At 41.9% G+C, this 15692-nt stretch overlaps 1 protein-coding gene and 1 long non-coding RNA gene across 2 annotated transcripts; both read left to right on the top strand.

Moving 5' to 3' along the window:
* The first annotated feature begins 9065 nt into the window (after nt 1-9065).
* Nucleotides 9066-10989, top strand: FABP2 (fatty acid binding protein 2). Its single transcript, XM_033059936.1, has 4 exons — nt 9066-9214; nt 9866-10038; nt 10635-10742; nt 10939-10989. Exons 1-4 carry the CDS (start codon nt 9148-9150, stop codon nt 10987-10989), a joined length of 399 nt encoding a protein of 132 aa, XP_032915827.1. The 5' UTR covers nt 9066-9147.
* Nucleotides 10990-13082: 2093 nt separating this feature from the next.
* LOC116996582 lies at nt 13083-14303 on the top strand. Its single transcript, XR_004417963.2, has 2 exons — nt 13083-13398; nt 13734-14303. It is a non-coding gene; the product is annotated as an uncharacterized LOC116996582 (long non-coding RNA).
* Nucleotides 14304-15692: the final 1389 nt, after the last annotated feature.

The raw sequence follows: 15692 nt of genomic DNA, 5'->3' as shown, positions 1-15692 counted from the left end.
GGAACAAAACAGCACTGGTTTTGTACGCTGGTTTTGACTTCATTTGGAAGTTGATTTTAACATCATCTAACCAACAGACTGGATCACAGGCAGAAGAGAATGACTGCAAGAGCAAGAGGTGGAAAGCTGAATCAGAATGATGCAGGAAGAACATGCTCCTGGTGACCATCAGTGACTGATTCCTCAGGCCAGTGTTACTATGAAACGGCTATGACCACTTAGAAGGAAGTTTTATGTTAACATCTCTTAAAAATCGTTTTCAACATGAGTTAAAATGATTAATCATAGTGTCTTGAAGAAATAGGAAAAAAATACCAAAAGCAAAAATAGTCAAGAGTGCTACAGTGGTCTGACATTTGTATGTGAGGCATTAACGTTCTGAAAAGTAAAAAAACAATTAATTTGCACTAGTAAAAATATTGGTGTATTATTTAAATGAAATGATTAATAAAAATGGTTTTGAATTGGGAACCAATTAAAGAAAATACACACGTTGGACAAATCTCAAAAGAATACAAGGAGAGTTCTGTTCTTTAGGTAGACAGGATAAGGAAATGAATGTCAGCAGTCCAAAATGCATTAGCAGCACATGTAACTTTGGCTGCACAAAGACACAAGAAATGTTCTAGTTTTTTAATCTGTAATAATGGTATTTTAGTTAAAATCAGCAATTTTATTTGGCAAAAGTAGCACATTTGGCATTGCACTTTGAAGTGTGGGAATTTAGTTCTGTCACAAGAACCCAGGAAATTCTAGTTGGAAACTGCAATAAATTGTTCTTCCCAGGACACTGTCAACCCAACTCATAAGAGCTGGTCAGAAAGACAGGGAAAACTCCCCCTTTTTATCAATTTCTTCATTTAGATAAATGATGCCGGAAACTAAGAAAAGATGAAGCAAATGTTTCAAAATCTTTGATGACACTGAGTTAGAGAGTTGATATTTTGTTAAAAGTAGAACAAGGTGTTCTGAGAGTCAGCAGCATTTCTGCCACCCTAAATTATTTGTCACTAAGTCCTATCTCAAGCTTCTCTAGCAAGCACCACTAATAAATTATTGCAGCTGTGAATTTGAAAACATTTTTCTACAAAAGTGTTTCTCCTTATTCTGTCCCAAAAAATTAAAAAAAAAAAAAAAATTTCAACACTCACTAAGAATTCCAGGAGTGCTGTTTTGCAGTACTCCATTTGTGTATTTCTATGCATACACAGTATGCAGCTGACACAACCTCCCCAAAAAGGGTTTTAGGTACTTTTTGGTAAATAAAAAACTTTGCTTCAGGATTTGCATAATCCTTGTACAGTCTTTTCCTTGAGTGCTTGAGATACTGAAATCTAATTATTATAACTGATGACATACATATTTAATATAAATAGGAATAAAATATATGTATATAAAGGTGTGTTCTTGCTATTATGGTTGAGACTAGTAACTCATGGTGACAACACAGCAGATAATTATGGTATCACAGTGCAGTGATGTAACTTTGACATTAATATCCCAGTATTTCTTTGCTATATTGTGTGTTCAGCAAAGCTTTATTATAACTAAATCTATAAATGCTACAAAGGAGTGCTGGATTCATATCTTTGACTTGAAAAGAAAGGGCATGATGTTACATTTTTTTAAGTCTGACTTAAAGTTTAACATGAAAATTACACAGTATGTGCATATATTTAATTACATATCTGTACACATTTATCCCACAGAATCTCTTCCACCATAAATGTTGGAACATGCATATAAATACAGTTCCTAGTAAATAAACACATAGATATCATAACATACCTGTTTCTGTATATATTTCTACAAAACCAAAGCCTTTAAACTACTGCTTTAAGAACCTTAAAAGCAGAGAGTGCTGTACTTCATGGAATTCAAAGCCTTTACATAGTGTTTTACTCTGCCTCAAGGCAAAATCAGAGTGTGCTGGTTCTGTGTCATGGCTCTGTTTGAATCACTTGCAGAAACTGCTCCTTCTTTTCACAATGTAGAGAGGGGACAATATGGGGAGGGAACCCCCAACCCCAGCTTGGCTACAGCTTTGCTGCTTAAAGTTCACTGTCTTCAGACTTCAACAGGGTCCAAGCCAGCTGGTGGATTACAGCCATGCAGCTTTCATTCATTTCATCATGAGCTGTGTATCTCATCATTTCAGTCAGCTCTCAAACACAGTCTCCCCCATTTATATTGTCTAGCTGTAGCAGCCAGTGTGCTTACACAAGAAACCAGCTGAAATGGAGTTTATCACTTTGTCAGTTCAGCCTTAAGTCCATTGAAACCATTGTCACATGAGAGATTTAAATCTCTGGGTACAAGAATTTGTCCCACTTATTCTTAATACTCCTCTCAATGAATACAACTAAGTTAGCATCCTACTTGCTCTCAGATACAAACATGTTTTCTTTCAAACTCACTCCACAGCACAGTTGAATGCTTAAAGTACACTTCTATTTCTTGGTTTGCTCTGAAAAAAAATTACTTATGTTAACATACACAGAATTACTGATTAACCTTACCTTTTCTGATTCCAAAGAACAATGAGGCTCTTGAGCTGTAGGTACCATTTATTTTCCAAGAAGTTAGCCAGACATGCAATGTTAGCTGTAGAAGGCCTGGGTTTTCTATTATCTCACACAGTTAAAGAAAGTGGGGGGGAAATAATGCAATGCTGATTTTGGAGATGGTGTTCATTTTTAATTAGAAGCAGTTTATAATTAAGAGCAGATGAATCATATCTTCACAGAGCACATGTGCAAGTGAGCTACTGGTAAAAGGAAACAATTAATTTTACTGGTGATCAGCTGATTTTTCCTCAGAAGAGAGAACCAAAGCCTGTTTATATGCATCACCCCCTGACAATTACATGCATCTTTTGAATTCCAACCCAATACATCTTACCTGGCAGTGGCATGAACTGAAAAATTCAGGACATTTATCTAATCCATACTAAGATTTGTCAAAATTACCAGGTAACTGATTTTCCAACCCATTATTCAGAAAGATTATGAAGAATCAGATCTAAGCCCTTAAAATTAGAGGAGTGATCTCTCTGCTGTCCCTTCCAGTTATGCATAAGAACTTAGCAAAGACTTTTTATGAAAAGAAATTGCCTCACTTACAATAAATTCACATGTTTTTAAAGGTTTTATAAAGACCTCACATTTCAAGCAAATTTAAATAGCAGTATTTGTACACAATCTTTTATCTCTGTGATGCTGCAGGTTTTTGCTTCATGTCAAATTACATGCAGTTTACATTCCACCAGGTTTCAGCTTTACTTCCCACTTCCCTGCTGTACTTTTTCAGGGGCTTGCATTAATTTGAAACATAAGTTTGTATAGCAAAATTAGTTTGGCCAGAGTATGGTAAATAATGAGAGCTGAGTTTTTGATTTGGGCTTGGACAAGAAGAAGAAACATCACAGAATCTGTCCTGGTAATTAGCAACTCTTACTAAATGCAGCAAATTGTGACAGCAGGATATTTTTTCTTGGTCACTACAAGGTGAATGGAAATTGTACGGGAAAGTTTCTTTTCCACACGAGGAAGGTTGTTTCCACAGAGGAACTCGTATCTGAGTGTTTGTAAATGTGTATTTATGTGACAATGCTCTGTAATTGCTGGTTCCCCCCAACTCCCACAGCACGAGCTTGGCATGCTCAGATGCCCACCTGAAGTCAATATTGTGATTCCCATTTACCTCAGGGGGAGCTGGGTTGAGCTGTACAGAAAGTGAAAGGTGAGTCAAATCCACTTTTCAACCTGTAGAGAGGGACCAAACCCTTACCCTTGGTGACAGCTGCCTCACCTGCTCTTTGCTGGTTCAGCTATTCCCACTGATGCCCAAGGTACCTTACAGATGTAACTGAAGTTAGAATTTGAGTCCTCTTTGTATTCACATGGCAGACACCTGCATGTGTCTCTTAAAGAATGTAGTTTGAAATGCACTGTAAATAGTTTTAACATACATTCCTATTATAGTTTAATAAAGACTTTAATCACAGTCACTAGTCACTGAGTTTGTCCATTTGTATTCTTCTATCTTTTAAAAATACCTGAACAAATATATAGTTTCTGGGCACAGTATTTTTGTACTAGGTTAAGGGGTTTCTCTGTATATTATGTTTTGCCTTTCAGCAGTATTAAAGTCTTCTGAATGTTATGTGTTCTCTCTTGCTTCTGTCCTATGACTTTTAGAATAAAGCTAGTTACATTACTTAAGAGAATAATCAACCCTACTTATTGTAAAGCTGCTAGAGAACATAAGGGTCAGCTTATTTTCTGTGGTCAGTCTGCTGCTTATTACTTAGTTCCTCATTCTTCTCTTTGTACTGTTTTCATGCTTTTTAAAATAAAAAGGATGATGTCAAACTTCACTGTTTGTTATAATTAATATTACTGAGGTGTCATTTTCAATGCCTGATTCAAACTATTGCTTCTGTAAATTTGCATTTCATAGTAACTTCTCTAGGTCCTAGAATCCTGAAGAGAAAAATATCTGTTAATATCAAGATACTTCTAATACTACAGAGTGTAGCCAGCAGTAAAGTAGCTCGTTTCAAAACCACAAAAAATAATTCAGTGCCACTGACCACTAGAGAGCACTGGAGCTGCACCTACTGAGAGCTGTCAGAAGAGCTACCAGTTTATTTCTGACAGAAAGCAGAACCAGCAAACACAAGAGTTCCACAGCTGTATCCTCATCCTCTGCCCCCACATATCAGTTCCTGGGGGATATCAATTGCAAGGGAATAGAAATGTTCAGCCCAGTGACTTCAACCAAAACTGGGGAGAAAAAAATATTTTTGACAACCAAAGCCTCATCTTTCTTAAACTTCTGATCCTAGAAGTGATTCTGGACCAGTGAGCTTCTTGGCAATTTCTGTTCTTTGCCTATTAGGTCCTTCACAGCAACACTTCTGGCTGGACTTTTTTTAGCTCTAGGCAAAACCAAAAAGTATGTACACCCCTGACAAACAGCAGGCTCATTCAAGAAGTTATGAAGGGCCAGATTTAGCTCAGCACAAAACACAAGCACTGTTTGCTTGAACCAACTGCAATTTATGAGTGCAACTGCACAAGTGCCCGTGCATATCTGCAAACATCAGGTCATGCTTTGCTGCTGGGACTACAACCCTTGCACCCCCTCCCCAGCCCACACTCCTGCTCAGCCAGCCTGGCCTGCTGGAGGCTTGAATTCCCTTCTGAGAAGTGGCAGTGTTTGCAGCAGGAGTTCTGGGATCCATCTCTTCCCCAGCCCTGGAAAGAACACGACCTTGAGCGAGGGCATTTCTATTGAAGAGGTGAACGGACATCACACGAGGTCTTTCTCTTCTTCTGCAGCTCTGATGCCTCGTTAACAAATGGAAAAGACAAAAGCTCTTTCTCCAGCCACGTTTTTAGCAGCAATGGTGACAGCTATTGCATTTCACATTCCCATGAAACCTCACCCTTTGAGGTTTTTAGGGAAAAACTCACACAAGTGAGTTTGTTCCAGTAGTAAGCTTTAGGGACACACTTAAGGAATCTGACAGTCACTGAGTTTTAGAACAGTGGCATTTCTTAGCACACACACAACTTCATAACCACTTCAGTTGAAAAATACCCCAAGTTCATGATGGCTGCAAAATGGCTGAAAAATCTACAGTTTACACAGATTTCTCTTGTATAACACCATCAAATTCTAGGAGTAAAATCCATGGTTAAATCATAGCATTAGTTTACATGTGCATTTGCATACAAGCATCCAGAATCCTTTTATTGCAGTAGTCAATGAAGTCACTGGCAATTCATTTTACAATACACAGAGCTTCTTAATGAAAGGAAAGTCCATTTTACAGATAAATACAGGGGTTCATTTGATCAAGGTCACATGGAAAGTCCATTTCTGAGCTGGGAAGAGCACCAGAACTTGGGTGTTTGTTCTGCTTTTATATGAGACACATGATGCCCAAACTAAGAAAAAAGAATTTTAATCTGAAACCATCTTTTCCTTTTGCAAGTACAAATATTTAAATATCTTAGCCATACAGGGTGCTGTCTTGCTATACTCAAGCTCACAGTTTTACAGATGAAATGAAGATTCAAGCCACCAATCCAGATAATCAGAACAATCTTTCATGGGGTTTGGAGCTATATTATAACCATGAGGAAAAGTTCACAATTGGGAAAAAAGCTGTGTTGAACTGAGCTCAAAGTGCAGTTCAGATTTTGGAGAAACTGCAATGACTGATGCAGACTTTCAGTACTGTACATTGTTAGTTCACTGGACTATAATTTGACCCCACCCTATGATCACATTTCATATTCTAAATGAACAGAAATTAGGGAATACAGGAATCTTCAGATATAAATTTAAATACCCTAGATAAGCCTGACACAAAACCCCATGGGGTAACTGGCTTATTGATCTCTGTGTGGCAAGTGCCAAATGGCACCAATACTCAGAGATTCTTCCAGCCTTTTCTGGAAAAGCACACTTGTTTTTATTGGCAATTCTTTGCTGTCACCCTTTTTTTTATTGAAACAAGGCCAGATTCTATTACTCTAGGTAATCCTAGGATTCACTTTAGCAGGCAGTAACTGATAAAGTAAACACCAGGGTTGTTACTTTTTTAATCCTAAATTTTGATTCCAAATTTTTTCAACCTGGATCTTATTAACTCCTGCACTTCTTTACTCTCCAATGAAAAACTCTCAAAAATGCAGCACTTCATGGATCAGAGACATTACACAGGAATTAAAAGCAGTGCATTCAGACAGTTAAGAGCAAATTTTAAAACCCACAGCCCACTACTAACTAATCACACAAATGGATCTATACTCACTGGAAACTTCTAGGTAATCCTCAAATGCTGAATTCTCTTCCTAAACAGATTTCACCTGTGCAGCATCCACGAGATTGTCCTTGAGCCAAAATAAAAGCAGAAAATCAGCAAACAGGCAGCTGGGGTAGGACAACACCTAGCTCAAGCAGATCTAATCCTGCCTCAATGCACCACCCAGCTGCAATATGTACTTTGAGATTATTTATCCAAGACATGGCATTAGTTAGGCTCCATCAAGCTCCTGGTTGCTAGGCCACCCATTGTTATGCTTAAGTTGGTTTTACTGGCATAGAACTATTTGCCACATTGATACAAAAATTAGGATTGTGATTCAAATGCTCAGTGAAACTTCCCAGTAAGGGATCCATCTTTGCAATCCCTGACAAGACATTAATGAAGAATCATTCACTAAAAACACTCATAAATTCTGCACAATCAATCTAGATGGTTTTATCAGGAATTAATCTCTTACTATATAAATCAATATTTTTATGAGTGTATTACCTTTGTGCTGGCACCAAGCCTAAAGCAACCCAACAGTTCCACTGTCCTAGCAAATTTTAGTCAGGACAACTTGAATACAAGCCACAAAACAATAAACAGAAGAGCAGAATGCAACCCACTGCAAAAGCCTTTTTGTCCCCCTGATCTTTGGAACTTCACTGGCAATTGCCAACACAATACTCCTTGATATGATGATCATAGATTGGCAGGATGAGGTTGGCATAACCATATAAGTTAATAATTTATTGCCACCCACCTTATCTAAAGATCAAACTTCAAATTTGGTTAGTGAGCTTTTCCACTTTCAATGCTCTGAAGCTGGCATGTTGAAGAAAGCCACAAAGCCAAGAATATACCCTTAGCTTTCAAAACTGTTATGTAAACAGCAATATTAGACAACGAGATTTCAATGCACCATCAAAGAAAAAGCTGCAGTTCTGAAAGCCACACAAGGGAGAAAGAAGAAGCAAAAAGATTGTGGAATATTCCAGCTACAAAAATCTATAAAACCGATTTTAATTGTGATTTTAGAAGGAAAACCAGCTACTATAGGACAACAAAAGAACTCTAAATGAAGTGCAGATTGTATGATTCTAGTATGTGTGAAAAACCAAAGTCATAATTTGTCCTATTGAGCAGCTCACGTTATTTTCGGCCTCGATTTTCTACTAAATACAGCAGAAGCTGCTCTACAACCACTGCCAGGAAGAACCTTTCTGCACAGGCTGGAAAGAGAGTTACCAGTTTTGTTACGTAACAACAGCTTGGACGCATTGTATCTCGACACTGGGCGCTCTTGTTTATGTGTATGTACTGCACAGACCAGGTTAGACTGACAGCAATGACTTACAAAGGTTAAGATACACACCAGTGCAATAAAAGCAGATAATCTGAATAAAGTCTGCCCATCTTGTGTGCTGGCTGAAGGGCAAGATGGGCATGCATGATTGGCACAGCACAGGGCACGGGCTAAAACAATTTTTGAGTTATTCAGGTGATCAAAAATTGCATGAAATTGTGGGGGAAAAGCCTGCATGTGAAAACTACACACGAAGACCTAATTGTTGTTGTGAAACACACGTTGAGAGGTACTTCCCTCATCACCCTCTGGAGTAAACAGCCTCAACACCTCCAGGCTGATTTCTTCACTGAATGTGTTACAATGAAGAAAATTTGTTGATGCTGCTGAGAATTTAAACTAGATATATTAAAAAATGATCAGGTGAATAGAGAGACTATCATTCCAATTTTCACAGCTCAGTGTTAGGCAGCAAAAGGAGAGTTCTCTGAAACTACCTGCAGACATTCAGTAAATCCTCTGCACTATGCTTGTTATGCTGAGCAGAACAGACCCCAAACAAATGACAATGGAAAAGTAGAGACTTGTGTTCGTTTTCTTGGGTAAATAATAGCACCTCCAGTTGGTAAAGACTCTCCCACAAGCTTGAAAATGCAGCTGAGATAGAAAATGCTAAACTAACAGCAATGTTAGTTTAGTTTAATTATTACTTTCACTAGAGGCCTGATATTTATTCCACATGGTGGATAGCATGAAAGAATCGGCAATTCTTAATTGAGATGAGCAATAAAAATTCTGCACTGATCTGGGGGCAATAAGGGAGATTCAGCAAGCAGCATGGTCAGGATTGGGAATTTGAATAAAGTACAGGAAAACGTGTCATTGGAGAGGTCAGGGCCTCAGGTGAGCTTTACTCTGCTGCATCATCCTGCAAATTGCTCTCAAGATAAGGCAGCACATAAATTCCCCGTGCAGAGACTCGGCCCTGCAGAGCAGCTCTCCTGTAGGCACAGCCATGGCATTCGACGGCACCTGGAAAATTGAGAGGAGTGAGAACTATGAGAAGTTCATGGAGGCACTGGGTAAGGCTCACCTCTCCAATCCCTCCCACAGGAAAAATGCCCCTCCAGCTGAACAACACAAACTCCAGCTGAGAGTGACTCTTGGCTGCTCTGCCCTTGCATTCATTTTCAAAATATTCTGAGGTGGGGAGGCGGAAAGATGCTGAGAAATGTTCTGATTTTAATTACACTTAATTAATCTTAAGCATTTTAAGGGATTCCAAATTTATTTCAGCAGAAAAAGTAATCCCTAAGTGTAGATTTGAGGAAAAGGCTCAGACAACTTGAATGGATAAACTTTAAACAGAATTCTACAGCTGGAATATTATTTTAACAACATCAAACCAGTTTAAAAATTACACAGGGAGGGAATCATCATTCTTCAACTTCAGAGAAACACTTGATTCAAATAATTCTAACATCCTGATATTTACTTAAAGTTTGTACAAACTGTGCATTATTTGGATATAAATCTAAACATTCCAGTTAAGACAGTGATTTTTATTACATGTGTACTAGTGAACCTGGCCTGGGTGAAAACTGAAGGACAAAAATTTGGTTAGGAATGCTGGAATAAACTCACTTGGTCACATAGAATTCACTAAAAAGGGTCAAATATGATGTGCCAGAGGTTTGGGGTTTTTTCTGATTTATGTTAACTGATTTTTTAAGGTATTGGCATGATGAAAAGAAAGCTGGGAGCCCATGACAATCTGAAGATCACCATCCAACAAAATGGAGACAAATTTAGCGTCAAAGAAGCCAGCAACTTCCGAAACATAGACATTGAATTTACTCTGGGAGTCAGCTTTGACTACAGCCTGGCTGATGGGACTGAAACTTCTGTAAGAGTCTTCCTACATAGTTCAGTATTTCCTATATGATAATGACTTTGTGGTGTTTTCAAGATGAATCATTTGTCTGTCCAGTTTTTAATTTAAATTTTCCTTCTGAATTACATTAACTTTTCCTGAACCTGACTGTTCAGGAATGTTTGCAGCTTATACACCAGAGCACAAAGGAGTTTTTACTGTTGAAGGTTCAACACTGTGCCATGCACCTCAGGGTTCCAGAGAGCCCAAAAAGCAGAGCAAGTAGCAATTTTCACAAGGTGAAATTCAGGTGATTTGCAATTTTACTTCTCCTAATGCTCAAGTCCACCACCTAGAGTGCAGAGTGGGTATTTGTGAGGAAGTACAAACCTCTGCTGATACAATTATTTAAAACTTACTTTGTATATTGACCAGTAAAAAATACCTAGCTTGGTTATTATGCATTTAAATAAGGCAATGGTTTTATTAAAAATTCATTTTTACAGCCTTTCTAAAAAGCATTATCACACTGTTTTAATCTTTTATCACTTCTAAGCATTCCACAGCCTTTAAAACCAAATCAGTGTCATAAATGCTGCAAAATATTTGGGTTTTTTTTCCCATCACAGGGTGTTTGGACCCTGGAAGGAAATAAACTTGTGGGGACATTTACCAGAAAGGACAACGGAAAAGTACTTAAAGCAACCAGAGAAATCGTGGGTGATGAACTCGTTCAGGTGAGTTAAGGAGTCATTTACACTCAAGTTTGCAACAGAATGAACAGAAAAGGTTTTAAGAGCTTTTCTAGAAGCCAAATAATTTTAGTTAAAATTCTCAGTAGCCTATAAAAAAAATTGAAACTCCCTGAACCATATCTGGGAAATTAAACTTTGCAATTCCAGCCACTGATTTTCCTTCCTGATTTTTTAACAGACCTACGTGTATGAAGGAGTTGAGTCCAAGAGATTCTTCAAAAGGGCCTGAGCACTTCACACAGAACTGCACCAGAATGAAGAAACAATAAAATACTATTTTATACACATCCTCTGTGTTGGTTTTTTTTCCCCTTTCCATCCCCTCCCACCTCCCCAGCTGCATTTACCCAGCCCTGCTGAAAACATGGGCTAGCTCTTTATGTTACTGTTTTGCCTTGAATGAACAAACTCCCGTTACCAAATGCTAAAATGTCTTTTGTACCAAGTCCTACCGAAGTGTCACGGTACAAAAGGCTGCAGAAACTATTTTGCATAAGCAGAACTTCAGCATTTTTTGCACAAGATCTCAAACGGAAACTTAGTTCCCTAACAAAGGTATTTATACTGAGAAATTGTTTGGTATTTAATATTGTGCAAAATTAGGGGAAAACCAAAAATAAACGAGATAATACAGACGGGGACAAGGCTTAAAAGGGAAAGTAGTGTCATTGTTTTGCCCCAAATCTCTAACATACTCCATCTACTACACATGCTTAACCAATGCTTGCTATGTAAAGACAAATCCATGCTTATTTCTATTGACAGAACTTATAAAGGAAAACTGTTACCCTTAAATGCTTGTTTAAGAAAAGTAAGCTCTGCTCAGAAGCCCCTTAATATCTCGCAATATTGAGGCTAAAAAGGGGCAATAGCTACCAAGAGAAAGGTTTTGTTTCACACACTCCTGGGTTTCTGGTCATTCTTCTGGACACCATGAAAATAATAGCCCTGATTCCAACATGGAGTGAACTGGAAGGACTGAGGGTGGCACCATGAGTGTGGCATCAGGTTGGGCCACTTCCTTTATTTTTATTTACTCTTGCAGTTGTGTGTTGTGCAAATAAAGCCCCACAGAATTCACTATCTACCTGAACTTTTCCACATTTGCTCTATGCACAAGCTCCAACTAACCTTCAAGGAGAGGAGTGTATCTTAAAACAATTTTAATTTTCCTAAACTTCTTCACAACAGGATTTCCCCAAAGGCCGTCTGGTTTTTCTCAGGGCATCATCTGCTCTCCAAGAAATCGCATGGGGACGAACTTATCAATGTTTATTTATACACAAGCCCCAGTACAGGGGGCAGGACCTGACAGGACTGATCGCCTGCTCCTCCCCAAGGTCCGCATCTCACCTGGCAGGGAGCAGCAGCGTCCAGGAAGGAATGTCTGTCACCAGCACTGGGGAAGCCACATCAATCACGTCTCATCCCAAAAATAGAGGGACAAGCAGAGATTTTCTCCGCGACCAGCGTCTTTACCGCAAGAGCCCGCCCTACAAGGCGGTGCCTGAGGCGGGCGGGGCGGGGCGGGGCCTGAGGCGGGAATGATGGAGCTCTGCCTGTGTCAAGGATTGGGGGCTTTGGCTGAGGCGGGAATGATGGAGCTCTGCCTATGTCAGGGACTGGGGGCTTTGCCTGAGGCGGGAATGTTGGAACTCTGCCTGTGTCAGGGATTGCGGGGCATTGTCTGAGGCGGGAATGGTGGGCTTTGCCTGAGGCAGGAATGGTGGAGCTCTGCCTATGTCAGGGATTGCGGGTCTTTGGCCGAGGCGGGAATGGCGGAGCGGTGCCTGAGGGGGGATTGCGGGGCTTTGGCTGAGGCGGGAGGAGCGGGACTTTCGCTGAGGCGGGCGGGCCGGGGCGGTGCCTGAAGCTGGGAGTGCGGGGCTTTGGCTGAGGCGGGATTGCGGGGTTTTTGTTGAGGCAGTAATGGCGGGCGGTGCCTGAGGCGGGAGGGGCGGGGGCTTTGGCTGAGGCGGGCGGGCCGGGGCGGTGCCTGAGGCGGGAAGGGAGGGGCTTTGGCTGGGGCGGGCGGGCCGGGGCGGTGCCTGAGGCGGGAAGGGAGGGGCTTTGGCTGAGGCGGGCGGGCCGGGGCGGTGCCTGAGGCGGGAAGGGAGGGGCTTTGGCTGAGGCGGGCGGGCCGGGGCGGTGCCTGAGGCGGGAAGGGAGGGGCTTTGGCTGGGGCGGGCGGGCCGGGGCGGTGCCTGAGGCGGGAAGGGAGGGGCTTTGGCTGAGGCGGGCGGGCCGGGGCGGTGCCTGAGGCGGGAAGGGCGGGGCTTTGGCTGAGGCGGGCGGGCCGGGGCGGTGCCTGAGGCGGGAGGGGTGGGGCCGCCGCGCGTGCCCCGGGGGCGTGGCCGCGGTACGTGCGCTCTGTTCTCATTGGCGCCGCACCCGGAAGAGCCTGTGGCGCCTGCGCGGTGTGGCCGCCGCGCTGCCCCGTTCCCTCAGGAGATGGAGGCGGCAACGCGGCGGCGGCCGCGGGAAGAGGAGCGGCAGGAGCGGGAGCAGGACGATGGTGGGCAGGTGCTGTCACGATCCCTGTCGGGACAGTCCTACTGGCTGGACCTATGGCTCTTCATCCTCTTTGACCTGGCGCTTTTCCTGCTTATCTACCTGCTGCCCTGAGGGCGCGGCCCAGGTGAGGAGCGCCGTTCGGGGGCGGGCGGGCGGTCTGTCTGTCGGTCTGTCTGTCTGTCCGTCGGTGCCCCGTGGAGGGAAGGGTCCCCTTCAGGAGCTGGGCCCTGGGAGCAGCCTTGGCATTCCCACAGCCCCGCCTCAGAAGGCCTCGGGAGCACAGATCCTCTCAGGAAACTGGAAATTAATTCCAAACCACCCCCAGCTTTATTTGATTGTTTCGAAATTTATTATCCGATCTTTGTTCAGGAGGTGTTGCTGATTCTCCTTCCCTGTCAGTGTCTTGCGAAGGGCTGTGCGGCACTGCGAACATAACCAGACCTGTTCTGTTCCCTGCAGGGCCATTGCCACCAAGGGAATTCTGGCCTATTTCGCACCTTATGAACACAGGATGGAAGAGGAGGACCATTGTGCGGGATAAGCAGCTGGGAACACGGCTGCACTTGAGGCTCGATGGAGGAGGCACATTTTTATACCGTACCGTGATAGATCTCTGCGTGTCACAAGTGTTACTGCTCAGCTTTTACCCGTATCCCGTTCATGGCTCCTGAACTGTGCCTTAAGGGTCACGACAGAATGACTGTGCTTTTGTGATTAGTACCTAAAGAATTGCAGAAATGGAAGTATGTGGTGTTTAAATAAAATCCACTGAAAGGACACCCCGCAGCATGGCTGAGAATAAAACACAGCTCTTCTGTACACTGAAGTTGTAACTCAGACCTGTTCCCTCAAGGTGAAGCTAACCAGCTGTTCTACTTCCAGAAAGTTAATCCTTGATGCTCATTTGTTTTCTATTATTCTTTTCTCTGTTTTTTCTTTCTTTACCTTCAGCAGGTTCTGAGCCCTCTCAGGCTCAGTATTTACAGATATAAATATATACTTGTATAAACATGTCAGTGTTCTAACCCAGCAGCAGTGTCCTGTCCTCACTTACTGATTAAGATAATTCAGCTTCTGACTTCCTTGGTAGAAACTGTAAAGGAGGAGCTTACAGGAGCAGCCTTGAGTCACTGGCACGATGACACACAAAGATCCCTCCTTCTCACCTTCCATGGATGGCTAGAAGTAGACGGTGACAGGTAATTGAAAGGTTGCAACATCAATTTTCTCTGTCTCACTAGAGGGAGACTTTCAAACCTCTGAACACAGCAGTCTCTTGCAGGCTTTGGAGAAACAGAAGCTGTGGACATGGAGTGAGCTTTTTACCCAGGGCAGACTTGGGGGAAGACAGTTTGCAAGCTATGGCTGAAGGGGGTTCAGTTTTCTTCAGCATTTTTCCCCTTAGAAATGCTAATTTCTATTCCATGCTCAGTTGGAAGTTTTTCCCCAAGACTACATACAACAAACTACTAGAGTGCAGAGACTTGGAAGTGCAGAGTGGTTCGGTATCTTTCCACACAATAAATGAAAACAGGCCAGGATGAGGTTAAGTAGGATTTAGGATGCAAAAAGAGACAGATCTTCTTCCTTTTCATTTTTATTCAATTGCAAAGACAATTTTGCTCTTGGCAGGGGTTTGGTTCTTGTGTCAGACCTGTGCTGTAAGAACAGGGGTCCTGCACCCTGCTGGCATTTATCATTTTAGCTGCTGGTGCCTGTGAGATCAGTGGTTTCAGAAATCTTGTCTCAAGGTGCACAGGAGCCCTGAACTGTGAAAAACAACAGAATGGGGGCTCCACTTTTTCAGATGAGGCCATTAAAGAGACAAAGTTCACTACATTCACTGCCTTTTTTTACCCCTCACTCTGACATGGTATCAAAGTGAAAGCCCCCAGGAAGCAACCGAGCAGGTTGGACTGAAATGGTGCTCCATTTCTTTTTTAAGAATGAAGACAGGTGAGACTTAAGGCTTAGAAAGTTGAATTTCAAAGTATCTTGCACTAATTTAGTTTTCTCTTTCAGCCATATCTGACATTAAAGGTTTTGCTTGTTTCAGAAAACTTGAGAGCTAACAAAGTGCAGGCTTGTGCTGCACTTGGCCCCTGCTATTCCACAAGCACATGGAGCTCCCAAGTACACTCCCAAGTACTCCCAAGATCAAGGCAAATTTTGCTTATCCCTAGTAAAGACAGTAAGGTAGCTCATGTGTCCATCAATCACTTGTCACCAAGTCTGTGGAATTATGGTATAAAAATAGCTAAAAGTATAATTAATAGTACTCCTGAAGATAATTTCACTGTTCAGAAAAGGCAAACAAACCACCATCCCCACAAAAACTTTCAACCATCAGTAGTAGCATTATCTGTCATGTTAAAAACGTAGATTTTTTTTAAACATTGAACACAAAAAGAACAGACA

This window comes from Catharus ustulatus, chromosome 5 (assembly GCF_009819885.2).
Source record: "Catharus ustulatus isolate bCatUst1 chromosome 5, bCatUst1.pri.v2, whole genome shotgun sequence".
Lineage (NCBI taxonomy): Eukaryota > Metazoa > Chordata > Aves > Passeriformes > Turdidae > Catharus > Catharus ustulatus.
Note: the sequence above shows the minus strand (reverse complement) of the source record. Positions and strands in the feature narration are given on the sequence as shown.

What these genes read in the sequence shown, in the direction of transcription:
- FABP2 (XM_033059936.1), top strand. Translation starts at nt 9,148, where the DNA reads ATGGCATTCGACGGCACCTGGAAAATTGAGAGGAGTGAGAACTATGAG. An exon ending in GAAGTTCATGGAGGCACTGG is followed by an intron (nt 9,215 to 9,865) that starts GTAAGGCTCACC and finishes TGATTTTTTAAG; the next exon opens with GTATTGGCATGATGAAAAGA. An exon ending in CTGATGGGACTGAAACTTCT is followed by an intron (nt 10,039 to 10,634) that starts GTAAGAGTCTTC and finishes TTCCCATCACAG; the next exon opens with GGTGTTTGGACCCTGGAAGG.